General features: G+C 53.0%; 2 protein-coding genes, 1 long non-coding RNA gene and 1 pseudogene across 7 annotated transcripts in view; 2 read left to right on the plus strand and 2 right to left on the minus strand.

Moving 5' to 3' along the window:
- Positions 1 to 54: 54 nt before the first annotated feature.
- Positions 55 to 6,735, minus strand: DAXX (death domain associated protein). 5 transcript variants are annotated; one of them, XM_043497198.1, is made up of 8 exons: positions 5,735 to 6,735; positions 4,788 to 5,118; positions 3,055 to 3,853; positions 2,395 to 2,642; positions 2,005 to 2,176; positions 1,081 to 1,717; positions 410 to 593; positions 55 to 317 (listed from the first exon to the last, which is right to left on the minus strand). In XM_043497198.1, exons 2-8 carry the CDS (start codon positions 4,980 to 4,982, stop codon positions 258 to 260), a joined length of 2,295 nt encoding a protein of 764 aa, XP_043353133.1. In that variant the 5' UTR covers positions 4,983 to 5,118; positions 5,735 to 6,735; the 3' UTR covers positions 55 to 257. The 5 variants fall into 5 exon arrangements, with proteins under 5 accessions (XP_043353133.1, XP_038226814.1, XP_043353135.1 ...); XM_038370886.2 differs by having other exon boundaries at positions 410 to 590; positions 5,735 to 6,452; XM_043497200.1 differs by having other exon boundaries at positions 410 to 590; positions 5,739 to 5,876.
- LOC122456686 lies at positions 6,351 to 11,086 on the plus strand. The gene is made up of 2 exons (XR_006275685.1): positions 6,351 to 6,482; positions 9,455 to 11,086. It is a non-coding gene; the product is annotated as an uncharacterized LOC122456686 (long non-coding RNA).
- A 3,216-nt stretch (positions 11,087 to 14,302) lies between these two features.
- Positions 14,303 to 14,449, plus strand: LOC119843425 (annotated as a pseudogene).
- A 10-nt stretch (positions 14,450 to 14,459) lies between these two features.
- LOC119842579 (zinc finger protein 620-like) overlaps positions 14,460 to 27,247 on the minus strand; it is a 35,883-nt gene continuing 23,095 nt past the window's right edge. The window contains exons 6-7 of the mRNA XM_043497262.1: positions 23,037 to 23,194; positions 14,460 to 16,022 (exon numbers count right to left, since the gene is read on the minus strand). Coding sequence (XP_043353197.1) covers positions 15,981 to 16,022; positions 23,037 to 23,194 — 200 coding nt within the window. The 3' untranslated portion in view covers positions 14,460 to 15,980. The remainder of the gene's footprint in view (positions 16,023 to 23,036; positions 23,195 to 27,247) is intronic.

The following is a 27,247-nucleotide window of genomic DNA, read 5'->3' on the forward strand; positions in this document are numbered from 1 at the left end:
CCTCCCATGTCCCTTTACCGCCCCCCAGCTCAGTCACAGCCCAGAGCCAGCAGCTGCTGAGTAAGAAAATGATTTTATTTTTCGGGTTTTTTTTGTTTGTTTTTAAACGTTTCTTTTGTACAAAGAGGGAGGGGCAGCCCAAGAGATGGGGGGGCTCTGCTCCACCCCCTTAAACCCACCCCAGAACCAGCCACAAACAAACCCTGTTGCCCTCCCTGCTCCCCAGAGTCTCCAGCCCCCCTGGGCAGACAGGGGGTCTAATCCGAGTCTGACAGAATGATGATCTCCTCCGGGTCACACTGAGTCGCCACGCTGGTCTGGGGAGAGAGCAGGACAGGGACACATGGTCAGGCCACCTCTCACCCAAACTGGCATCCCCACTCACCCCCCACCTCGGCCAGCCCCTCACCTTGCAGGTCTTGGGCAGGAGGCGCTGGCACAACTGCGGGCTGCCCTGGGAGCTGCTGACCAAGCTCTGGAAGGGCGAGTCTGCACGGGTGGAGTCAGGCAGGGGGCTGCGGGGCAGCAGGCTGTCTAGCGGCAGCTCCAAGTCCTCATCCTCTGAGCCGATGCTGTGAACCTCGAGGCAGCTGCTGGCAAGGGCAGGAGAGATGGGGTCATGGGGGAAGGGATGGCATGGGGTGGCACCTGGAGTCAGCCCATCACACCAGGGGCAGGGTTCCCCTTCTCCCGCAATGCACCCCCACACCAGGGCCCACCCTCCCCATGGCAGGCCAAGAGGGAAGATGGTTCCTGAACCCATGGGCCCCTAGGAACAGGCTCTGCTCCCAGCCCCCTTCAGCCACTGGGGATGGCTGGACACGGATGGGCTGGAGTGGCCACCACACCCTGACAGTGACTGTCCCACCAAGGCCCTGCATTCAAAGACCCTCACCCATTGCTGTGGTTCGCAGTCAGGAGCAGGACAAGAGAGGGAACCACAATGTCAGCTACAGCCCAGCATCCCCTCCTTGATGCGCAGGGCCCACTTCCTTCTCCCCTGTTGTCTCCTCACCTGACACACAGAGCTCCCCCCACCTCACACACTGCCTGGCCTGGCGTGTCTCCCCTTACCCCCACCTGTTGCCACAGGGCAGCTCCTGGCGTCCCCTCTTGCAGGCTGGGGGCCCAGCACTGCCGTTGAAGCTGGTGGAGCTGATGATGCTGCCCCCGTTCTCCAAGGGCCGGGCAAGGGGGCTCCTGGGGGCAGACAGCTGCCTTTTCTTGGCAGGAGGCTGAGTCCGAAGCCCGGAGTCCCCCATGCCGCCTCCCTCCTGCTTCACCGCAAAACTAGCAGGCTCCTTCGGGGAGACCTCCTGCTCAGTCTGGGAAGAAACCGTCTCGGGGGAGGCGGAGCCCAGTGGGGTGGCCTCAGAGGGCTCTGGGGACGAGGGGGTGGCCTTGGGGGTGGCCTCAGAGCCCCCTGGGATTTGGGGGGAGGGGGGTGGTGTCTCGCTGAGTTCCAGGGGCAGCGCCTCAATCTCCAGCACAAACAGCTCCTGCACCGGGCTGAATGGTGGCCCCTCCTTGGGGGACGGAAGTCCCTCGCCCTCTGCAAGGGGCAGGGGCTCCTCCTCTTCATCCTCCTCTTCGTCCTCCTCATCCTCCTCGTCCTCCAGATCCTCCCCGCCTGATGAGCATGGCAGTGGCTCCAGACCCAACTCCATGCACTGGTCCTCCTGGTCCCCGGCCGTGTCCTCACCTGCTGCTTCCGCATCTGGGAGAGTCACCATAGAGTAGAACCCAAGAGTCCTGGCTCCTAGTCTCTCTGCTCCAACCATTACATCCCACTAGACCCCACTCCAATCACAGAGCAGGGGACAGAACCTAGGAGTTCTGGCTCCCAGCCCCCATGCTCTACCCACTGGACCCCACTCCCCTCCCAGAGCTGGGATAGAACCCATGAGTCCTGGCTTCCAGCCCCCCCTACTCTACCCAATGGACCCCACTCCCCTACCAGAGCTGGGATAGAACCCTGGAGTCCTGGCTCTGTGAGGTATGTACCTTGCATGACTGCATCCTCTTCTTCCTCCTCCCCCCCTTCTTGGCTCTGCTGCAGCTCCTCCTCAATGTCTGTGTCTGATGAGGGCTCTTCCGCCTCCGAGTCGTCGTCATCCTCCTCCTCCTCACTGACCACAGGTGCCCCTTGGCTTGCGGTGCTTGCGCTGGGGCTGCCCTGGGGAGGGTGGAGAATAGGGCGTTATGCCAGCCGTGTCCCCACAGGGCTGTCTACAAACTCGCTTCGTCGTCATCCCCGTTCCCCTCCACCTCACCCCCACACAGAGGAGCCGAAGTACTCCCTTCCCCATGCAGGGGGCTGGGCAAAGTGCTTGGCACAGCTTGGGAGCTCTATCCCCCCACAGGGTGCACACTGCCGTATGCACCCCACCTCACCTGTGTGTGGGGCTGCCCTGCCCCTGGGTCTGGCGCCATGGGACAGGGTAGAGGCAGCAGCCCCTCCTGCCGGGGGGCAGCGTTGCCACGGGCTTGGGCAGCTCTCTTGCGGACACGCTCCTCCTCCTCGCTCTCGTCCTGCAGCTGGGCATAGCGCGAGACAACGCTGTCCAGCCGTGTCAGCGCCACCTCTCGGTTCTCCCGCAGCCGCCGGGCCAGTGCAGAGTCCCTCCGGGCGGGATCAGTGTCTGCACATGGGGGGGGGGGGGTCAGAGGGGCCCCAAGTGGAAACAGTCCCCCTTCTGCCCCCAACCCGGAATAACCCCACCTGCCCTTCTCTCTACGATGATTGGGCAGGGCCTCATCTGGCCTTCCCCAACCAATGAAGCCCCCGCACCACCCTGAATGCTCTCACCAGGCTGGCAACAATCGGTATGTCCCGCCTGCACTGGTCAATATGTCCCCCCGTTCCCTCCCTCACCGGGCCGGTACTGGTTGGTACATCCCCCAACCCTCACCGGACCGGTACTGGTCAGTACACATCCCTTCCCCACTCCCCCCACGTTCTCACCAGACCAGTACTGGTCATTACACCCCCCACCCCACCCCTACCAGCCCGGTACTGGTCACTATGGCCCCCCCATCCCCCAGTGCTCTCACCAGGCCGGTACTGGTCGGTGAGGTGGCTACCGAAGTTGTAGACCAGGTCGAGGTGGCGCCGCTCCTGCAGGCGGTTGCCCACCTCGCGAAAGGCATCCAGTGCCATGCTCTGCATCTGGCGCTTGGCCAGGCCCAGGCTGTGGCGGGCGCTGGCCTTCTGGATCACCTTGAGGATGTCCGTGTAGTCGGGGAAGACGTCGGGCCGGTTGATGAAGCGCTCGATGCGCCGGTTGACCTCAGGGTAGCGGGTGCCCCGGTAGGGGATGCGCTGCTCGATCACCCGGCCTGTCAGGCTGCTGCACTGCTTGAGCTGGCACAGGCGCTCAAAGATGTGCATCATCTTGCGCTTGAGCCGGCTCTCCTGCAGGTAGGTGGAGTCCTCGCTGTCCAGCTCAGCCAGGTCCAGCTCCCGCTCCTGCAGACGCCGGATCTCCCCCATGTAGACACGCAGCAGGTTCTCCAGGTAGCGGATTTGCCGCTTGGAGCCAGTGCCACGCTGTCCTGACGTCCCCTCCCCCTCGGGCGCCACTGGCTCCTGCTGGTAGGGGGTGGGGGGGGCTGGGGCTGAGCTGAGCGCCAGCTTGCGGCGCTGTGTGTGGGCCTTGAGCACAGTGCACAGCTCATTGATGTAGACGTAGACTTTGCTGCGCTTACTCTGCACACGTGTCAGGCAGCGCCCCAGCACGTTGCGAAACTCGGCTGAGGCCAGGAACTCGGTGCTAGCCTTCTGGTGCCGGCTGGCCAGGAACGGGATCACCTCGGGGTGCTCCTCCGTCAGCCGGCTACAGCACTCCAGGAACTGAAGAGAGAGATATGGGGGGAAGGGTCAGATGGGTGCCAGCACTCTAGGACTAGGCGGAAGAGAGAATGGGTGTCCAGACCAGGTGGACACAGAGCTAGGGCTGGAGGGTAGAGAGGCACACATGCTCACAGGACACAGAGGTGGTCACATGGCCAGCAGGGTCAGGGGACCGAGGGGCGCAGAGCCCAGAGCAGCAAGGCACTTATGGAGTCACAGGGCGTTTTGGTGAGTGGACCAGGCTCAGGGGAGAGGGCTTGGGGGGACAGGACCCCTGTTCACAGAAACGCCTCCCTGAGCACTTTCACTTTCAGTTCCCAGGGTTTGATAAAGAACCAAAACCAGAGTCTCTTCCCCTCAGCTGGGTCAGCCCTGGAGATCTGCACACTCCCACCCCAGAGCCCAAAGCCACGCGCTGTTCATGCTTCGGGCCACACAGGCCTCCCTCCCAAGCCCCTTTTACAACAGAGGGAGTGGGCTGGGCTCAGACCCACAGGGCAGGATCAGCCCAGCAGATTTAGCCAGGGCAGAGCAAGCTCCAAGCCTCACAGGCCAGCTGGCTGAGGAATGAGACATGGGAGGTACCGGCTCTGATCCAGCCCCAGAGCAGGGACTGGCTGGTTCAGAGATGCAGGGAGCGGCCCACAGGGCCTTTCCCCTCTAGGGGGCACTGGCTCCAATCTGGTCCCAGAGCTGGCTTAGGGAGTGGGGAATGGGAAACCAGGCCTTTCCCCTCCAGGGGGTGCCAGCTCAGATCCAGCCCCAGAGCAGGGACAGGCTGGCTCAGGGAACAAGATGCAGGGTGGGGGATATGGGGAAGGGACACAGAAGTCCATGGCTATGGGAGGGGTATATGTGGAGGCGGGAGAGAACAAGGATACATGGCCAGAGAAGGCCATACATGGGCGATGGGGACTCTGCCAGGGGCACTCACCTCTCCAAAGAGCCGTTCGTTCTCAGCCTTGAAGCTGCCAGCATGCTGGGCCAGGGGATCTGGTTTCTTGGTAGGGGTCCCATTAGGCTGTGGGGAGGCAGGGGCGGGCCCTGGGGGCTCCCTGGGAATAGGTGGTGGCAGCCCCTCCTCCTCATCGTCCAAGACAATGATGTTGCTCTCTACTGTGGCGGCCATGGGGGTAGGTCACTGCCTGGGTTGGGGATCAGAGCTGTGGGGGGGCCTGAGGGCAGGGTGCATCCCGGGGGGCAGGGGAGAGTCACGGGAGTAACCCCCACAGTGCAGGGGGTCCCTCAGTCCCAGGGGGCAGTGCCTGCATGGGGAGATAGAATGGTGAGTGCTGGATCCACCCCCAGTATCCACTCTATAGCCCAATCTCCATGCCAGGCCCAGTACCCACCCCCAATGCCAATCCTACTCTCTATATGCCCCAGCCAGTAAACAGAGCCTGCCCTATATCACCCTACCACATACCTAGTGCTTTTCCTCTATGGCCCCTCACGCATCCTGGGATCCAGCATCTGCCCCATCCCCATACTGTACTTGCCCCTCACTCTACCCTGGCACACAGGCCCCATCCTGTAGAAATCCCATATCCAAACCTCTCGCAGTCCCTGGGAGCCACCCTATATCCCCCCCCACCCTGCTACCCATCCCATATCACTCCACCCCAGACCCAGACCTTACCCTATCCTATATCTATACACATCCCTTACCCACCCCATATCCTCAGGCCCTGTCCCCCCTCCGCCCGGAGCCCCACAGATCCTCCAAACCCCCGCACTCCACAGATCCTCCAAACCCCCACATTCCGCCCCGCAGATCCTCCACCCCCAGGCCCTGTTCCCGCCCCACAGATCCTCCCCGACCCCAAGGGCCCCCCCCGACACCCCAGGCCCTGCCCCGCCCCCCAGCCCTCGCGCGCTCACCCACCTCCTGGTTCCTCCTCCAAAGCCCAGCACCGGAAAAACCGATTTCCCCCTCCTCCCCAGAGTGCGCAGGACCGGAAGTGGCCTTTGTCACCAGCGGGCGCCGCCATGATCGCGTACAGCGATAGGTTCGGGAGCTGCGGCCCAATCAGAGCGAGGGGCTGCCTCTGAGTCCGGGTCCGCGACAAGGGCGTGGCATACGCCGAGCCAATGAGCGAACGAGACAAGACGCGCTCCTGTCACCGTCGCCGTCTTCTTGTACGGCCCCTACATTACAGGTAGGCGCGGCCATTTTCCTGTACGGAAAGTGCATCGTCTTTCTTACGTCACGTAATCCGTCCGCCAATCAGCGGCCTGGAACCCAGACAAGACCGTCCCGTCCCATGTGAGAGGGGTCGAGGCTGCTTTGTTGCCCCTGGAGGGAGAGGGCCGGACTGTTCCATTCCATATTGGGGGGGGGGACGCCCTTGGGCGCGCTCTACGCGGCGGGAACTGTTCTGTTCCCTCAGGCGGTCGGGCAGAGACCATTGTTCCATTTAGGGAGAGGGGCTAGACTGGCCCTGAGCAGCTGCCGTACACCATGGAGCGTGACACGGCTCAAACCTTTCCTAGCACCGCCCAAGCCTGCTCAGTGCGCGCGCGCAGCTTGAATAAAGCCGAGTGACAAGATGGCATCTGACAGCTGGGTTCGCCCATGTGCAGCACAGACTCTCCCCGAGAAGATGGCACCCCCGTTCGGCAGCCCGCGGTAGGTACTTATCGCGCCTGCGCGGTTTGTTCCAAGCGCCAAGAGAGCCTATTGCCCCATCCCGTGGCAGCTCCTCTGGCTCCCCACTGTCGCTGCGAGTCACGTGTCCGCCGTACAAACAAATGGCGGCCGCTGATAGCCGTGTATGGCATCGGCCATAGGCGCATGCGCAGCTGTGCTTCTCGGCGCTGGCCGGAGCTACGGCAGGCAGAGAGCTTGCTTCAGCCTCACTCCGCTGCCGAGCAGCCCCGAGCCCCCTCCCGCCCAGAGACCCCGCCCCCGCCCCGAGACCCCTCCTGCCCCCAGGTTTCAGAGTAGCAGCCGTGTTAGTCTGTATTCGCAAAAAGAGAAGGAGGACTTGTGGCACCTTAGAGACTAACACATTTATTTGAGCATCAGCTTTCGTGATGCATCCGATGAAGTGAGCTGTAGCTCACGAAAGCTGATGCTCTAATAAATGTGTTAGTCTCTAAGGTGCCACAAGTACTCCTTTTCTCCTGCCCCCAGACTCCCTCCCCGAGACCCTGCCCCCGCCCTGAGCCCCCTCCCGCCCCTTCCTGTGCCCCCTCCCAGAGACCCCGCCCCCGACCGAGCCCCCTCCTGCCCCCAGACTCCCTCCCAGAGACCCCGCCCCTTCCTGTGCCCCCTCCCAGAGACCCCGCCCCCGCCTGCACCCCGAGCCCCCTCCTGCCCCCAGACTCCCTCCCAGAGACCCCACCTCCGCCTGCGCCCCGAGCCCCCTCCTGCCCCCAGACTCCCTCCCAGAGACCCCACCTCCTGCCTGAGCCCTGAGCCCCCTCCTGCCCCCAGACTCCCTCCCAGAGACCCCACCTCCGCCTGCGCCCCGAGCCCCCTCCTGCCCCCAGACTCCCTCCCAGAGACCCCACCTCCTGCCTGAGCCCTGAGCCCCTCCCAGAGACCCCGCCTGTGCCCAAGCCCCCTTCTGCCCCCAGGCTCCCTCCCAAAGACCCATGCCCACCTGCGCCCCGAGCCCCCTATCAGAGACCCCGCCCCCTCCTGCCCCCAGACTCCCTCCCAGAGACCCCACTCCCCGACTGCGCCCCGAGCCGCCTATCAGAGACCCCTCCCACTCCCGCCCCCCCGAGACCCCGCCCCCTCCCTTGCCCAGAGCCCCCTCCTGCCCCCAGACTCCCTCCCAGAGCCCGCACCTCCTTCCATAACCCTTCCCCAGTGCTGAAGCCCCTCCCAGAGCCTGGACCCCACAACCCCTCCTGCACCCAACCATCTGCCCCAGCCCATAGCCCCTCCAGCACCCAAATTGCCTCAGAGACTGCACCCACTCCTACACCCCAGGCCTGAGCCCCCTCTTGCACCCAAATTCTCTACCAGAGCACATACCCCTATCCCAGCCCTGAGGTCCCTCACAGAGTCTGCACCCCACCCCTCTGCCCCAACCCTGGGCCACGTCCAACACCCAAATTCCCTTCCAGAACCTGCACCCTGAATTCCTCTTGCACCCCTGCCTCAGCCCTGAGCTCCATCGCAGAGTCTGTGCCCCAGCCTGGAGCCACCTCCCACACCCAAGCTCCCTCCCAGAGCCTGCACCCCCTCCCGGACCCCGCACCCCTTCCTGCACCCAGATGCCCTCACAGAGCCTGCATCCCAACTCCCTGCCCCAGCCTTGAGCCCCCTCCTGCACTCAAATTCCCTCCCAGAGCCTGCACCTTCTCCCACATCCCTGCCCCACCCCAAACCTCCTCCTGCACCCCAACTCTGTGCCCCAGTCCTGAGTCCCTTCCTGCACCCAAACTCCCTCCTGGAGCCTGCACCCCCTCTTGCACCCCAGAGCCTTTACCCCAACCCCTAGCCTCCGCCTAGACCCTGCACCCCAAACTTTCCTGCACCCCAACCTGCTGCCCCAACCCTGAGCCTCCTCCTGCACCCTAACTCCTTCCCAGAGCCTGCACCCCAACTCCCAGCCCTAAGCCTCCTCTTGGAACCTGCACCCCAAACTCTTTCCCACTGCCCCAATCCTGAGCCCCCTCCTGCACTGAAACTCTCTCTCCCAGAGACCACACTCCACCCTGCCCCAGCCCTCTGTCAGAGCCTGCTCCCCCTCGTGCACCCTAACCACCTGCCCCAGCCCAGTGAAAGTGAGTGAGGGTGGGAGAGAGCAAGGGAGGAGGGATGCAGTAGGTGGGTCGGGGCAGGGGTATGGCCTCAGGAAAGGGGTGGGGCAGGGGTGTTTGGGTGTGTGTGATTAGACATTTGGTACCCCTGCTTGGGCCCCTGGAGACAAACAGCAGTGACCTCCCCTCCCAGCAATGCAGGGGCCGTGCCCCTGAGTGGAGTTGGGTGTGGGGTGTGTCTGCCAGGGCAGGAGAAGCTGGCAGTGGAGGGGGAGATTGAGCTGTTGGATGAACAGCAGCAGAGAGGCTCTCACACAGGGAGACCTGGTTCCAGCAGACAACAATACAGCCAAGGCCCAGCTGATAGCCCAGTGCACCCACCTTGCGGCTCAGACAGTGACCCCCACCACCACCACCCAAGGCCCCGAGTGCACGCAGGCAACAGCTGTAAAAGACCTTTTATTTCCAGCACTCATGCTGAGTCCATACCAGTATTAAAAACAAGAAGCAAGACAAGCAGCAGGGTTCGCTTGAACAGTCCATAGTCCCCTACTTCCACCCCATCTATCTGGCTGAACATCTCTGTGGCCTTGGGACCCAGTAAAGGGATGAGATGTCAGAGCCTGTTTGCAGGATCAATCTGGTGCACATTGCAGGCCTTCTCAAAGGCAGTAAGGAAGGCGTCTATATCCTCGCTTTCCTTAAACTGGGGCAGCAACTTTATATTGGAATTCCCTGCATGCTTGGCCACCCTGGGACCATCCCCACTCACCATGGTAGGGGTCCCTCTGCCTCTCAGCTCTGCCATCGCCAGTTCATGCATCTCTGCTCTTCCCCATGCTTTTGCCGTCTCTCACTATCCTCCCGTTCTTTCAGTTTCAGCTCCACCGATGGGGAACTTGGCCATGAACATCCCCTGCTGGCCTGGGAGGTGGTTCCCAGGATCACCTGGCTGCTCTCAGCCCCACCCATGGCTTCAGCTGGGTCTGGGCCGGTGCGGCCCCTGGGGCTGCCTGGCTGCTCCCAGCCTCTGTCATGGCCCCAGCTGGCTCAGGAACTAGCTCCTTAGAGCGATCCTCCTCTTTCAACTAAGCAATCAGCTGTGCCTTAGTGAGCTTTCCAATGTGCAGCCCTCTCTCTGCACAGCTCTACAATGTCCTCCTTAAGGAGATGGTGATAGGCCATCTCCACGCTGTTCCCACGTGGGTCACAGACTCACAGGCCCGTACTCTCTCAGTTCCCCACGATCCCTGGGAGGAACCGCTTCAGTGCGACAGCCCTTCTCGGGGGTCCACTCTTGGGGTTAAGCCATAGGCTCCTCTACCTCCTGGAACCGCACCTCTCTGAGCCTTCAGCACTCTTGGCTCTCGCTAATCCCCCTTTGTTCTACTGCTCCTCCGTCACTCACTGCAGGATGCTTTGTCCACGGGGTACAGTTTATCCCATTGCTACCACCAGTTGTCAGGGAGCCACAGGTCCGTTGCTCTGGAACTGTTCTGTATGAAGCCAGCCAGGACTCTGGGGTGGCGTGACTCCCCTCAGGGCATGCTGTCCAGGGCAGAAAGCCACCTTGGCTACGGCCTTCCTGGTCTGACCTTGGAGTATTCAGCATCCCTGTTCACACCGTACACTTCCCCATGGGGCGTATTCCTGGACAGGACCTCTGGGGAGGCCATAGGGCCCTGCATCCCAACTCCGCAGTCAGCCATGACTCTCAGCCAGTGTTGTAAAACAAGGTTTATTAGTCAATAGGAACATGGAGTAGAACAGATATTGTTAGCACAGAAATCAGTGACTTTCAGCAAAGTCCATCTTGGGGGACCCCGGAGCCAGATGCCCTAGGCTCCCCCTCTTCCAGTCCCACACAGCAGACTGCCCTGGATCCCGCTGCCTGGCCTCCCTCACATCCCTTGCTCCTCCTCCGGTCTTTGTTTTGCTTCCCAGGCAAAGTGTCACTTGCTCGCATCCTCCTCCTGGGTCTCAGGTTATGAAGGGCATCAGCCATCACCTATATGCAGGCAGCTGAGGGCCTCGGCAGAAGTCACACACCCAATTCCCACCACCTTTACCCAGTTCCTAGGGCAAAGGCTTAACACTTGGCGGGTTTGCAGGACCTTTTACCAGTGAAAGAGCCTCCCACTGTAATATCCTTGTCCTCTGTTTATTGACCATTACCAAGCAGAATACACATGCTAAACATACAGTGCTCTGCTCACCAGTCCTGATCAGGCAGGCGGCCTTTCCCAGCCGGCCAGGCCAGGCAAGGTCAGTCCCAGCTGGTTGCTGGAGGTCACAGTCGTGCAGAGGATTCTTAGCAGCTTAGATCTTAGGCTGTGTTGTCATCTTCTTTTGTTCTTTCTTTCTGCTGGTCTCCTTCTTGGACCCCAGTTTATACAGTGAAACTTGAATCCTGCTTCGCTAGACTTTAACCAATCATTGTACTGAAATCTATCTAACCAATCCTAACACATTGTAACAAAATTCTCTAACCATTCATACCCCACCACCTTAATTTACACCTAGCAAAATCAATTATGTCACTGACAGAAACAAAGAACCAAGCAGAGACCGGACAAACAATAGAGAAGTGGGGACCATAAAGACAAAACAATAAAGAAATGAGAATTTCACAACCACAACTATTGATAAGAGATTTCTTGCCAGACAGATGCCATCAAATTAAGTTTTCTTTAACCGTTTTACGATCTGTTTCTTTATCTGTGATAGTGGGTGCTAATAGGACAGGATCTCTTTCTTAATAGCCCGATATTACATTGTTTTGCCCATATGCAAAGATGCACACGTGGTACCCATCCAGAGCAGACTGCAGAGAGGGAGGAGGAGCAGGTGGCGGAGGAAGGCATGCTCCAACGTGCTTCACACTGGATTACCTGCACCATAAAGCAGTCTCTGCAGGGCCTGGAGGTGGAAGACATGGACCTAGCTATGAAGGCAGACCAGGTCCTGTCCTCCCTTCTCCAGGGGAAGACTCAGGACCCCAGCGGACACCCAGTGCAGTCCTGGCCAGAAAAACTCCAGAGCTGTCCTCTGGAGCCTGGCCAGGATCCCTGCAACTGGGCTCAGGGTGTTGAACCAGTGCCAGAGCATGGACAGGACTAGCTGGTGCAGCACCAGTGCCCTCCACCACAGGGAGAGACACTGGAGCAGTCCTGTCCATCTCCCTAGCCACTCACCAACCCTGGCCTCCAAACCCTGCCAGTTCTCTGGCGGAGAAGGATGAGTGGCAGAAAGGTAAACACCGAGACAGAGCAGTGGACCCGCGCTCCTCCGAATGGCTTGAAGCGCGGGTGGGATGCATATAGTGAGACCTTATTAGATATCCTGGGAGGTGGGTGGGTGCAAGCCCGCCCACTTCTAAAGGTCCCTCCCCCAGCCTAGCAGGAGGGACCTCTGGACCCGGATTCCAACTGATTGCGTGGGACAACTAATGAGAAAACAGGGTCGGGAGTGATGGTCACAGGTTAAAAACAAGGGTACCGGATGGAGACATCGAGCAGAGAACCCTGGACAGTGCCCACTGCTCCTCAAAGCTGTCAAGGGAACCAGCGGACGCTGCCTAGTGGAACGCTGCCCAGAGACGTGAGACAAGGGAAGAACAGAAATAGGCTCCACAGTTGCAGAGCACCCCCTCGTCCAACATCCTCCTGCTGGTGTTATAGATGGTAATTTTGGCCAGAGCCAGGAGGAGGTTGATCAGGAGGTCTCGTGACTTCGTGGGGCCATGGATAGGGTGTGTGAAAATGAACAGGTGTGGGGGGGAAAAATGCAGCCAGAACCTCAACAAGAGGTTCTGGAGGAGCCGGAATAGGGGCTGCCACCTGGTGCATTCGAGGTAGGCATGTGCCAGGTTCTCCCTCACTCTGCAGAAGGGGCAGGCCTAGGGAATGGGGGTGAACCACACCAGATACACACCCGTGCTCACAGCTCCATGAAGGAGTTGCCAACCAATGTCTCTGGTGGGCCGTGGGACCAAGGTGGAATAGAGGCTGGCCCACCGGGGCTCCTCACCCTCCACAGGTGGTGGTAAATAGTCCCGCCACTTGGAGTCATGGCGGGATGAGAGGGTGAGGACATGCAATGTGCGGAGCACGAGCGTGTACAGTTGGTGCCTGGATGTGATTTGGAAGCGAACCAGCTGCAGGGAGCATAGCTGGCTTGGAGTATGGGAGCAAGGAAGTTCATAGAACAGGGGCCTGATAAAAAGGTCCGGAGGGCCTGGATGAGGGGTAGGTGGGAAGCATCCTCTCGCAGGGTCTGCCGCAAGAAGACGAGAGAAATGGGTGACAAGGCAGCCCCCAACTCCTGGAGTATGCGCAGGGGGGTCGGAAGGGTGGAGAGCCCCATGCATCGACTGAGCGCATGGGGAGCCACCCAGTCCCCCCTGTCGTAGTTCAGGAGGTCTCCGACCCTGGTGGTTTCTGTCAGAACCAACCTCCTGCGCACTGAGAGAGACTCTGTCACCTGCACACGCAGATCGAGATTGTGTAGCAGGGGCTCCACGAAGAGGTTCACCCCCTCGGTGGCCACAACGGACCTGGTCGCTGAAAAGAGCTTCCAAGCCCAGAGGAGGTCCTTGTAGAAGGCCGGCAGCTTGGAGAGGTCCCGCAGAAGATCCCTTGGGTGAAGGAAAAAGAGCTGCGGGTCATATTGGAGCCCTTGGAGGTGGCGGAGGAGGCCATGCGCCAGCCTGCTCCATGCCGGACTACCTGTACCATAAAGGAGTCTCTGCAGGGCCTGGAGGCGGAAGACATGGATCTGGCTATGAAGGCAGACCAGACCTTCCCTCCTTCAGGGTAAGACTCAGGACCCCTGCAGAGACCCAGTTCATTCCTGGCCAGAAAAACTCCAGAGCCATCATCTGGATCCGGGCCAGGATCCCTGGGGGTGGGCTCAGGGTGTTGCTCTGGCACCAGCTCATGGACAGGACTAGCTGGTTCAGCACCAGTGCCCACGCCCTCCCTTGCAGGGAGAGACACCGGAACAGTCCTGTCCATCTCCTTTGCCCACCCTGGCCTCCAAATCCTGCCAGTTCTCTGGTGGAGAAAGATGCGTGGCGGAAAGGTAAACACCGAGAAAGAGCAGTGGATCTGCGCTCCACCAAATGGCTTGAAGCGCAGGTGGGGTGCATGTAGTGAGGCTGTGAGGTCTCCCGCCGACCCAGAGCTGGAGGAACGCAACTCTCTACCCAGGTGGGTGGAATCCAGCCGGGCTCGGCTCTTCCTTCGGAAGTTGAAGGCCGGGTAGGAAGAACCAAAGGTGGAGCCCCTAGCTCAGCTGGGGCAGAGCCAGGGAGTGAGACAGATGTTTGCTGCTGCCTGCCGACACTGGTGCCGAGGCAGGCAGCACCCTGGACCTGGAGAGACCCGAGGCTGAGGAGGAGCTGGAGCTAGTGGGACTGCTGGCGGCTGAGGACCGTGACGAAATGGAGGAACCTGAGACCACGGAGCCTGATCTGGAACTTGGGTAGGAAGTAGCCTAGGGGTTTAGTTTGATGGTGTTGTGGCTTAACAGCTAGTCAGCATGTTGCGGAAGAATCCCCCGTGATGGGACACTCCGCCGCTGTTAGGGCCCTGGGCTGGAAGGCAGGGGAGTTGGGCGGGCCTGTGTTCCCCTACCCCTGCTGCCCCACTATAGCGCTATAGACTGCTGCCAGCACTTCCCTGCCTGAGGGCTGGGGCTTAGAGACTGCTTATGGATCTGCCTGCTAAGGTGCTTGCAGGGGAGATACCATGATATCGAAGGTGGTTTTCCCAGGGTGAGGCTCATCCATTGCACTGCGGATGTGCTAACCCCAAATGCAGGAAACTCAGCTGTATAATTTGTGGCAGTGGGGGACTGCGTTCACGCTCGACCATGGGGAGGAAAAAAAAGTGAGGGGGCTTGGGGCCCTAACCACTGATTTGCTGATTCCCCTTATGCTAGGCTGTGAGCCCAGTGACGAAGTGAGGCAGTGTGGCCTCACTCCAACCCAGAGTGGGAGGTACAACTGAGAGTCCACTACACTTGGCGGAGAACACAGGTAGCGACCCTACACAGTGAGAAGGGGTCTTAAGCGAGTGACGCTCCACCAGTTCCTATAACAACAATGGAGATGGATAAACTTATTAAATTCCTGACCGAGAGTCTGCAGCAGCTTAGCAGCAAGTGGTATTTGTAGAACCATTTGATCTTTATTTAGGGCAAAACTGACTGATTTCCACCACACCATTAATTGTCTCCCCCCTTCCGGAACATTTTTCCACAACAACTTTTTTATTTCCAAAGACAAATTTCCTTGCATGCCTTCCTGGATTATTTGAATGCTCAATTGCTGACTTATTTCCTCGGCTTGGGTACTCCCACCCAAAACAGTTTCCAGTAAACTCCTTGGGGATCTCTTCCATATGGACTTTTCAATATACCATAATTTTAACTGTGCTGCCCACCCCTTTTGGAGAGTTTGTACTATGGGGCGCATTGAGGTCTGATCTTGGACACATTTCAGTAATATCCAGCTCAATTTGTTTTAGAGATATTAGTGATATAATAACTTGTTCCCTATGATCCAATTTTACCACATGTGGTCCATTTAATGGGTGTCATCTTGATTTTTGCATATCAGGTTCCGTGGCAATTATTTAAAAACTTACTTTTACCCAGATGTTTTGCAATACACATTCACCTAGTTGGGCAGGGATATTATGAAAATTAGTTAGACACTGATATTGTAATTGAACTTTAGGTTGTTTTTTAGTACATTCATTGCCCTGTGTTTCTTTAATCCATTCTGGGGGTCCCAGTTCCCCAATGTCCTGGATATCCACCTGCCAAGGTGCGTTGGTGCAGTTTCCTGATATCAGCAATTGTTGCCCTGAGGGAATAGTCAGTGTCCTGGGCCTTGCGTCCCAGATTTGAAGCAGGTGAGGTTCATTAAACCCTATTAACATTAGGATGTTAATGTTCCCTCCTGGCTGCCAAGCAAACCCCATGATCTTCAGTAGCCCACATTTTGGGGTAAATCCAGGGATCCTAAGAGGATTGACCACTTCTTGTTTCTGTGCAAGCTTAAGGCAGTCAATATTATATATTGTGGCTTTTGGTCTCATGCAATTTCCCATCACAGTGTTAGAGTATCCAGTAATTAATGACAACCTAGACTGGGATGGGGCTTCTGGTGACAGCCCGCCAGTCATTATGTTATAGCAGTGGGCAATCCCCTTTTCCCAACACAAGCAAGAGCTGGTGTGATTGAATACTGAAGGTTCAATCCAACATTGCACCATCATTCAGAAATAATTTCTCCATACATTTACTGCATGAATGTTGACAAGCCAGACAAACAACATGTAACATAAAACACACATACACACAGAGTTGCGACAGCAGCTTCTTTATCATGGTGCCTGGATCATTTGTGTTTTTCTGCTTGTGCCAGCCTTTTCCTAGAATTCTAAAAGACAAAATAAACATTTTTCTAACCCTTGGTGGGGCTAATTAGAGGTTACTGCATGAAATCCCCTTTCCATGGTTTAAACTGTGAAGAATGGAACCATTTTAACTTTGGCTTGTTTAGCCTCTTTGACCAGATTTTTACCTGGTATACTGTTGGGCTGGCCTTTTCCACAATGTTCACTGGGGCTGCCCATTTCATTCCCAAAGAGTGATCTTGTTCTGCAAATTTCCGATACGGCACCTCATCTCCAACCTCCGATTCAACAGGCTTCTTTACCCAGCCCAGACTTTTATCCATCTTTTTTACATTAATGTCCAATTGTTCTGCTATTGTCTTGTGGGTTTCCGATAATGTTTCTACAAGGGACTGGATCTGCTGGTCATTTAGCACTTTGGGTTGTCAACCATCTGGAATAGCTACATTAAGCCACCACTGTGGGAGTGTTCTCATGTTCCTTCCCATCATTGCTACAAAGGGACTATAACCATGACTTGCTGGGACCAACCTTAATGCCATTAGAATCATAAGCAGTTTTTCATCCCAATCTTTTCCATTTTCTTTTACAATTTTTCTGAGAGTCTCCTTTAGAGTGCGGTGAGTTTGTTCCACTGGTCCTGAGGATTGAGGGTGTCCCGCAATGTGGAATCTTTGCTTAATGCTGAGTATTTTACACAGTTCCTGCAGAGTTTCCCCAATGAAGTGTGGGTCTTGGTCCAAATTGATTTCCTTGGGCAGACCCCACCGGCTAAACACCCACTTTAAATAATTGCTGGGCTGTAGTCAAAGCTGTGTTAGTCTTTGCTGGGATGGCTTCTATCCATTTTGTAAAGGGATCTACACTTATCAAACAATACTTGTTGTTCCTTGGGGTAACTGGTAGGGGTCCAATATAGTCTATCTATAACTGGGCCCATGGACCCTCAATTCTTTGAGTAATGGGATCCTTTCACACATGAGGGTCTGCATGAGAACATAAGAATGGCCATACTGGGTCAGACCAAAGGTCCATCCAGCCCAGTATCCTGTCTACTGACAGTGGCCAATGCCAGGTGCCCCAGAGGAAGTGAACCTCACGGGTAATGATCAAGTGATCTCTCTCCTGCCATCCATCTCCACCTTCTGACAAACAGAGACTAGGAACACCATTCCTTACCCATCCTGGCTAATAGCCATTCATGGACTTAACCTCCATGAATTTATCTAGTTCTCTTTTAAATCCTGTTATAGTCCTAGCCTTCACAACCTCCTCAGGCAAGGAGTTCCACAGGTTGACTGTGCGCTGTGTTAAGAAGAACTTCCTTTTATTTGTCTTAAACCCGCTGCCCATTAATTTCATTTGGTGGCCCCTAGTTCTTATATTATGGGAACAAGTAAATAACTTTTCCTTATTCACTTTCTCCACACCACTCATGATTTTATAGACCTCTGTCTTATTCCCCCCTTAGTCTACTCTTTTCCAAGCTGAAAAGTCCTAGCCTCTTTAATCTCTCCTCACATGGGACCTGTTCCAAACCCCTAATCATTTTAGTTGCTTTTCTCTGAACCTTTTCTAATGCCAGTATATCTTTTTTGATATGAGGAGACCACATCTGTACGCAGTATTCATTGACCATAGCACATTGCAAACAATTATTACACCACCACTTTACATCTTCCCTTAAGGTGGGCTACCACCCAGTATCTTTGACTCTTTCCATAGTTCTGTCCACCCCAAAATGCCCTTGCTTGTGCACATATTGAAACAATTCAGTCCTGACTTTCTTAGGCACTAGCCACCTTTTAGGCTGTTCCCCAAGGTCTGAGTCATGCTCAGTGACCCACACTACCCCATCGGGGTCTTTGTGTACATGCCATTTTCCTCTGATTATTTCGTGCTTCAGTAATTGCTCAATTTCTTCGTCCCCTTCCTGTAGGGCTTGGTGATCCAACATCTCTGGGCTTGTCACCTGCCTTCGTGCTCTGATTACTACATTGATTACCTCCTTTTCCTTGCTTTGTGTTAACAAGGTGTTAACATCCACCCTGTTATTCCAAAATCCTTCTTCACTCCCTGGTTTCCGATGTGCCCTCACATGTGTTACATGAGTGTCTCCCTTTCTGCCTCTTATTAAAACCGCCACTTGCTCCCAGTATTGTTCATGATCGACTGGATTTCCATCTTCTGGCCACATACTCCTCATTGTGCAAATGTGTAGCCACACCACTACTGCTCAGCACACCCAGTCCGAATTGGTAAAAATTGCCAGGGTGGCTTCCTGATCCTCCCCCTGTAACCCCTTCAATACCACCACCACTTCTGCAGCTTGTGCCGAGTGTGACCTTACTGGTCCTTTAGTTCCTGGTTGGTATTTACCTTTACAGCTCCAAATCCTATTTTAGCTCTCCCAGCACTAAAATAGTTCAACCCATCCACAAAACAGATTTGTGCATTTTTCTCCTGAGTTTTCTGTAGGGGAAATCCTGATTTCACTGGTCACTCTGGCAGGGGACACTCATGCTCCTGTCCTTGCACTACAAGGCCATATGGTACAGGAGATAGCATCTTTCCCTTTTCTACAGTTATCTCTCAATTTACAAGGGCCAGAGTCCATTGTACCAATGTAGGATTAGTTACCTGCCCCTCCTGTGCCTTTCCTGATATTATGTATTTCAATGGGGAATGTATCGTCTGTACTATGACTTTGGATCCTCCAATTATATACTCCCAACTCTGCAAGGCCCACACTAAGGCACAGCACTCTCTTTTTCTCACAGGGGGTAAAATTTTGCTCAGTGTAATTCAGTGTTTTGGCCCACAGGCCGCGATTTGTAATTTCCCCGTGCTTTGCCACAGCAGTACAAGGCAGTTGCAGGATAAATGGCTCTCTCACCTTGGGATATCCTACGGCCAGGGCTTGGGCCAAATCCCGTTCCAGGGTCATTGATGCCTTTCCCTGATCAGACCCCCCACTCCCACTGCCACCCTTTCTTTAGGAGAAAACACAGTGGGTGACATTTCAGTAACCTCTCTTGAGAAGTTCAGGTTTCCCAAAAGGGCTCTTAAGGATGCCACATCAGTAGAGGCGGGAAGTTTTCCAGTCAGTTCCACCTATTGTGCATCTGGGCTTCATCCTTCCTTTCCCAATATGACCCCTAAGTGTTTTACCTCTTGCTGTACCAGCTGGGCCTTGGCTCTACTAGCCTGGAACTCGGTATCTTGGATGATCTGTAACATCTGCTCAGTGATCCTACCAACCTCCTCCCTAGCATCCCCATGCACCAACATCACCAACATAGGAAATTACTCTCTTCTGGGCTCTGGATGTCAATTTTTCCCACATCTTAACCACATGAGAGTTACAAATTGTGGGTGTGTTATGAAACCCCTGGGGGACTCTTGTGAAATGGACCCTGTTGTACCCTATAAGTGAAACCAAATTTATACCAGGACTCAGGGCGCGAGGCAGTGGCAGAGGAGGCATTTGCTAAATCCACTAGTGAGAACCTCTGTGCTACTGCAGCGACTTCTTGGTTCTTAGCCACTCCTGGAGCAGGCCGGGGCTCCTGCATTTAATGCTCTAAAATCCACTATCCTTCTCCAGGTCTTCCCCTCCCCTTTCAGTACAGGCCAATGGGGCAGTGTTAGTACTTGCCATGTGCCCAATAACACCCTGTTCTAACGAACTTTCAATGGTAGATTTTAGTCCTTCCTCTGCCTCCTGATGATACTGGTATTGATGCTGTGGAGGGGGGTCAGACCCTCAAATTAAAACTTCAGCATCAATTTTCCCACACTCCAGTTTATTTTTAGCCCATATCCCAGGAAACTTATCCACCTATGGCTCCCCTTCTTTTGCATGCCTTCCTTCCGGGGCCTTTACAGCCGTACACCTAAGTACAGCATTAATAGAGGGGTGGGTGTTTCTGCTGGCCCTTCACTGTTTGCCCATAGGAACCCGTTGGCTAAATCCACGATGAGTCTCCCCTCATTAAGATAAGGCGTTCCCAATATTCCACCCTCATTATTCCCATTCCCAGTTTGATCCTGCTCCTGAACACAATATTTTACCCATGACTCCTGATTCCCTATGCCCGTCAGGTTTGGTCTCAAGAAAAATCCTTTCTTTGTCTCCCAAGTATAGAATACTAATTTTGTTGAATTTTCTGTTTCCACAGCGTCCCCAGGAAGCCACTGCTCTCCTAGCACACATATTGATGCTCCGGTGTCAATTAGCATAGTGGGGCATGTTTGTTGCCTTAATCTCCCCATTATTGCCCTACAATGGGATGGGCCACTACCTCAGGGGGAGTCTGGGGAGGCGGGCACCCCTATTGGGGTGGCACCAATGGTTCGGGGTCCTTTATGGGAGTTACAGAAACCCTGTCAATCAGTTCCTCTTGCCTCTCTAACTGGGCAGCCCTCTGTAGTAACTCACTTGTGGGCTTCCCGTCCCATTTCTCATTTGGTTCCCCTGCCATCATGAGTTTCCTCCATGCCTCCCCTCTCAATGTACCTTTCCCACCTTCAGCCAGACATCCTCTAGTCTGCATCTGGTACCCACATCCAGATCCATTTCTTCCTCTTGCTCCGATGCTGTCCATTGCACCTCCCTGTCCCCTTCCTCTAACAGGCCATAGTGCAGCGGGCCCCTTTCCTCCCAGCTCCCCTTGGAGATCTGGGGGCCCGGTTGTTGGCAAAAGTTACCGCCTGTACAGGCTCCATATTCCTGTCCTAATTTCCTTTTCCTGCTTGTCCCTGCATGTCTTGAAAAACTACAGCTTCTTGAAAAATTTCATGTTTTAACTCCAGGGATCCCCTAGCTGGATCTATGGGTCCTAAAATTACCTTCATTCTTGAATTCAAACCATCTAACAATGCAGTCTTAAAAGCTAAAGTATTGAAATTCAGTGGGATTCCAGTTACTACCGGCACAATCCCGGCAGCCATGGCCAGTATCTCCTTTTTAATAACATACGATTCCGGGGAGTCACAGAGGCTGTGTTCTGTTACATGGAACAATTTCCCCAGTTGTTGGGCAGACATCAGTACCTTCATTACTGTATTCACCCAGTCCCATCTGGTAGCAAGAACACCATTTACACCTAACCGCTCAACTGCCACCTCAACAGGTAACTATGTAGAAGATACTTATCATAGAAGTAATATCTTCAACTTGTATTAATGAACTCCCTGAAGTTCTCTTCTCCCAAAACTACCATGACAGCAAGAAGAGAATCCATGCAGAGTCGAGAGCACCCACAGCTCCCACTAATTTGAACAGCTATGCATACTCAGCCCTGCTGAGGATAGAACCTACTGCATGGATACTCAGAGGCAGCCAAATAAGCAGACTCCAGCTTGGAAATCAGATCCTTGGTATGTTACTAGGATGAGGACTTGTAATAGCCTTGCTGATAAGGAATCATCTGTAAGGGAAGAATCTTAGTTCCTATCTTGGAGATCTGAAGAGTAGGTGTACAAGGAAAGGTATACTACTCTTGCGATATAACCGCATTTGCTCCAACCCCTCAGACAGAGACAAACACCTACAAGATCTCTATCATGCATTCCTACAACTACAATACCCACCTGCTGAAGTGAAGAAACAGATTGACAGAGCCAGAAGAGTACCCAGAAGTCACCTACTACAGGACAGGCCCAACAAAGAAAACAACAGAACGCCACTAGCCATCACCTTCAGCCCCCAACTAAAACCTCTCCAACGCATCATCAAGGATCTACAACCTATCCTGAAGGACGAGCCATCGCTCTCTCAGATCTTGGGAGACAGACCAGTCCTTGCTTTCAGACAGCCCCCCAATCTGAAGCAAATACTCACCAGCAACCACACACCACACAACAGAACCACTAACCCAGGAACCTATCCTTGCAACAAAGCCCGTTGCCAACTCTGTCCACATATCTATTCAGGGGATACCATCATAGGGCCTAATCACATCAGCCACACTATCAGAGGCTCGTTCACCTGCGCATCTACCAATGTGATATATGCCATCATGTGCCAGCAATGCCCCTCTGCCATGTACATTGGCCAAACTGGACAGTCTCTACGTAAAAGAATGAATGGACACAAATCAGACGTCAAGAATTATAACATTCAAAAACCAGTTGGAGAACACTTCAGTCTCTCTGGTCACTCGATCACAGACCTAAGAGTGGCTATACTTCAACAAAAAAGCTTCAAAAACAGACTCCAACGAGAGACTGCTGAATTGGAATTAATTTGCAAACTGGATACAATTAACTTAGGCTTGAATAGAGACTGGGAATGGATGAGTCATTACACAAAGTAAAACTATTTCCCCATGGTATTTCTCCTCCCCAACCCACCCCCCACTGTTCCTCTGATATTCTTGTTAACTGCTGGAATTAGCCTACCTGCTTGTCACCATGGAAGGTTTTCCTCCTCTTCCCCCCCCCCCCCCCCCCGCTGTTGGTGATGGCTTATCTTAAGTGATCACTCTCCTTACAGTGTGTATGATAAACCCATTGTTTCATGTTCTCTGTGTGTGTGTATATAAATCTCTCCTCTGTTTTTTCCACCAAATGCATCCGATGAAGTGAGCTGTAGCTCACGAAAGCTTATGCTCTAATAAATTTGTTAGTCTCTAAGGTGCCACAAGTACTCCTTTTCTTTTTGCGAATACAGACTAACACGGCTGCTACTCTGAAACCTACTCTTGTTTCAGAGCCTCATGGGAACTCAAGCTGTTGGAGTAGTAGATGGGATTCCAGATTCCACTTCCACCACTTGTGAGCTGATTGGACATACTAAAAGCTTGGGATGGGCCAGTTTGGGAACTCTGCAGAGATGCCGACAGCCAGCATTGTGTTGCTCAGTAAGACCACAGCACTTCTATTAGTCTGTCACATCCCACATGACCTCTTTCATTCACACCCAGTGAATTACTACCAGCAAATCCCACATTAGCAAACAGTGGAACAGGAAGAGACAGCCACCAATAGATTTAGAACAATCAGGTAGCACCCTTGCTTCCTCATCCTCTCACCAGAGTTGCAGGGTACTTTCTCAGTGCTGCTACGAAATCCAGTTTCTTGTATTCATTCCCAGGTTGGCTTACTGTGTGCTGTTTAATCCTCTCATCTGAGCAGAAATGGAAGTCAACTGCCTTTGTTATCTGACCAGCAGTTCTCTTTGCAGCTTGTCCTAAAAAGGAGAAAACACCATGAGACTGATACTGAGGAGGAGCAGTTTATGCTCATTCAAATCCTGTGTTCTCTATGGAGTTATGTGCATTCTATCAGGCCTGCAAAGCCATCCTCAGCCCTTTATATTTCACGAGATAGTTAAGCTGTGTTTCCAGGTAGATTTGTGGCCTAGTACACTTTAGACATGCCATTTGATATGGTTCCAGAAACATGCTGTTAAGAATGTGGAAAAATCTTTTTTGGTGGATACATCTACCTCTGACTATTTGATGATGGTCATGCTGTCTGCTTCATGGTGCACAGATCTGACTCAGACTGAGATAGAGTTACATCTGCAAGAAGGGAGATGATGGTTGTAGACAGCTCATCCCCAACACTTAAATACTAAAGAACTTGAAATGGTTAAAAGCCTCAGTCCTGAAGCTATGGGGAAGGGGAGGGTCTGGAGACTAAGGCCTTGTCTACAGTGAAATTAATGCAGATTAAGGTAGGGTGTGAATTTAAAGCAGAGTAGCATTCCTCACTAACTCCCTGTGTGAGGGCTCTTATCCTGGGTTAACCCAATACACTTGGATTACAGTAATATGGAATAAAGCCCTTATTCCAGAAATAAGAGCATCCACACAGGGAGTCAAAGTTATCCTGTACAGACAACCCCTGAGCAGCAACTGGAACTCAGGGCTACTTCTGCACTGCCCCACAGTTTGGACTACAGGTTTGGTATCCCTGTCCATCAGTGGCTATTAGCCAGGATGGACCTATCCTCAATGAAGTTATCTATTTCTTTTTTTGAACCTTCTTATTGTCTCGGCCTTCACAGCATCCTCTGGCAAGGAGTTCTACAGGTTGACTGTGCGTTGTGTGAAGAAATACTTCCTTTTGTTTCAGAGTAGCAGCCGTGAAGTGAGCTGTAGCTCACGAAAGCTTATGCTCTAATAAATTTGTTAGTCTCTAAGGTGCCACAAGTACTCCTTTTCTTTTTCCTTTTCATAGATTCATAGATTCATAGATACTAAGGTCAGAAGGGACCATTCTGATCATCTAGTCCAACCTCCTGCACAGCGCAGGCCACAGAATCTCACCCACCCACTCCTATGAAAAACCTCACCTATGTCTGAGCTATTGAAGTCCTTAAATCATGGTTTAAAGACTTCAAGGAGCAGAGAAGCCTCCCTCAAGTCACCCATGCCCCATGCTACAGAGGAAGGCGAAAAACCTCCAGGGCCTCTCCAATCTGCCCTGGAGGAAAACTCCTTCCCGCCCCCAAATATGGTGATCCGCTAAACCCTGAGCATATGAGCAAGATTCACCAGCCAGATACTATAGAAAATTCTTTCCTGGGTAACTCAGATCCCATCCATCTAATAGCCCATCTCAGGGGATTAGTCCTATTTACCCTGAATATTTAAAGATCAATTACTTACCAAAATCCCATTATCCCATCATACCATCTCCTCCATAAACTTATCGAGTAGAATCTTAAAGCCAGATAGATCTTTTGCCCCCACTGCTTCCCTTGGAAGGCTATTCCAAAACTTCACTCCTCTGATGGTTAGAAACCTTCGTCTAATTTCATGTCTAAACTTCCTGGTGGCCAGTTTATACCCATTTGTTCTTGTGTCCACATTGGCGCTGAGCTGAAATAATTCCTCTCTCTCTCCTGTATTTATCCCTCTGATATATTTATAGAGGGCAATCATATCTCCCCTCAACCTTCTTTTATTTAGGCTAAACAAGCCAAGCTCCTTAAGTCTCCTTCATAAGACAAGTTTTCCATTCCTCAGATCTTCCTAGTAACCCTTCTCTGTACCTGCTCCACTTTGAATTCATCCTTTTTAAACATGGGAGACCAGAACTGCACACAGTATTCTAGATGAGGATTCCTATCCCCAGTGATGTTCCTGGTAGCGATGCTGCTGCTGACATGAATACAGAAAGACTTTAATGTGCACTGAGAGCATCACCTCAGTGAATTGAAGACATTCCATGTCCTTTTTTCCTCCGTGGAGTTTTTCTCTTTTGATTTTTTTTTCTCCCCCTTTTTCTATGTTACGCAATTTCAGGGACCCTGTGTTAGGTATGCAGAACCCTCTTGATTGCTGTTAATGACTCCTTCACCTGCCAGATTAAAAGAAACTGCAGGGGTCACAAGAAACTTGTTCCTGGAAAAAGAGAATTTTCAAAACCATGCAGCTTTATATTACCTTTGAATTAGAGAAACGGGCTGAGAGAAAGATCTGAACATTCCAAGGGTTGGTCAGATTCAGGATATTGCTTTGGCTTATAAAAGCCAGGATGGTTCAGATCCAGATCTGGATTTGAACATTCCCAGAGAAGTGTTTAGAACTGGGGTTTGGGTTCATGTCTCTCTCTAATATGACTGCTTCTCACACTCACGTTTCCTGTGCAAACTAACAGTACAAGCATTTTTCACATGTACTTTTCCCCTCAGCTCACCAGTGTAAGTTGGAATTAGTTGTTTCATTTATATTTGCAAGTTAAGAACTGATTTAGAATGGGCAGGGAAGCTAGACTGTGCGAATGGGATTAATGAACAAAGGGGTACAGGGTTCTAACTGTGTTATTTGTATAGCCTTGTTCTTTATCTGCTACTTTTAGGATGTGATGCCTAGAGATCACTTCTTCATGCATGGCAGTGATTATTATTATGGATTCATAATATTTGAAAAATGAGGAAAAACTGCAATTTTTTAAAAATAGTTCCCCTGTTCTCCCCACCCCAAATTTACAAAATTGTATTGAAATTTTGACCAGCTCTATAGTTGGCTTGAAAAATGGAGGAAAAGGTCATCGTTTTTTCCCTTTATTTTAAAATGTTAAATTTTGTCAAAATTTTGCAGTTGGAAAAATTTCAACCAGTTCTATCCAGTGCTTTTAAATTTGTTTTCTCCCAACGTGATGATAGTGTGCCACTCAACAATAAAACTTTCCTGCAATATATCATGCACATTGGTACATCTTGCTTTTGTTTGTTTCTGAATCTGCTGCTATGGCAAGGCACCTCTTTTTCTCTTGCCAGCGTTAGCATTTTTCCCCTCTGGGGATGGTGGGTCTGGGGTAATCAGTCCTACTCAGGCAGGGTTTGCCTTCCCCCTTCAGTGCTCCCTTGGTTGTGTCTTCAGGGCATGCCTAAGGATAAGCCTAAGGGGCGCTCCTTCCCCACTCAAGAAAGGGAAATAGTCCCATAGACCAAACAAAGGGTGATACCTTTCCCTGCCTCCTTGCTGGGATGGGGTGTCATCCTGTTGTTTGTCCTGGGGTGTCAGTCCTTCTCCTAGCTGGTACTTGGGCTTGTCTGCTTCCCTTATGGGAAGGAACACGACCTCTCCTTCTGGAGAAGCTACTTCCCTGCTGCTACTAGCCTGGTAATAGCTGGTTTCTGTCTCTCTCTCCTCCCTTTTTCTCACTGGAAGAGAGGTTTTAAAAGGTCTCAGGCAGCCCTTACTTGGATTCAGGTGTCTCTAATTAATATGAGGTAACCCCTTCTCAGTTTGTAGGAGAAAGGGCCTTTAACATTCTAGGGCTAACATATCTGCCTTCCACTATCCTTTTGCAGCCATACGCCCTGACTGTATCACACCACCTATTAATTTCATTTGGTGATCCCAGTTCTTGTGTTATGAGGAGTAAACAACACTTCCTTATTTACTTTCTCCACATCAGTCATGATTTTATAGACCTCTTGCATACCCCCCTTAGTCGTCTCTTTTTCCGAGCCGAAAAGTCCCAGTCTTCTTAATATCTCCTCATATGGCAGCTATTCCAGACCCCTCATCATTTTTGTTGCCCTTTTCCAATTCCAATAGATCTTTTTTGAGATGGGACAACCACATCTGCATGCAGTATTCAAGATGTGGGTGTATCATGGATTTATACAGAGGCAATATGACCTTTTCTGTCTTATTATCTATCCCTTTCCTAATGATTCCCAATATTCTGTTCTTTTTTTTGACTGCCACTGCACATTGAGTGGATGTTTCCAAAGAACTATCCACAGTGCCTCCAAGATCTTTCTTGAGGGGTAACAGCT

The sequence above is a fragment of the Dermochelys coriacea genome, chromosome 14, assembly GCF_009764565.3.
Source record: "Dermochelys coriacea isolate rDerCor1 chromosome 14, rDerCor1.pri.v4, whole genome shotgun sequence".
In the NCBI taxonomy this organism is placed as follows: domain Eukaryota; kingdom Metazoa; phylum Chordata; order Testudines; family Dermochelyidae; genus Dermochelys; species Dermochelys coriacea.

What these genes read in the sequence shown, in the direction of transcription:
- DAXX (XM_043497198.1), bottom strand. Translation starts at nt 4,982, where the DNA reads ATGGCCGCCACAGTAGAGAGCAACATCATTGTCTTGGACGATGAGGAG. An exon ending in CACCGACCAGTACCGGCCTG is followed by an intron (nt 2,643 to 3,054) that starts GTGAGAGCACTG and finishes CCCCATGTGCAG; the next exon opens with ACACTGATCCCGCCCGGAGG. An exon ending in TCCTGCCCAAGACCTGCAAG is followed by an intron (nt 318 to 409) that starts GTGAGGGGCTGG and finishes CTCTCTCCCCAG; the next exon opens with ACCAGCGTGGCGACTCAGTG.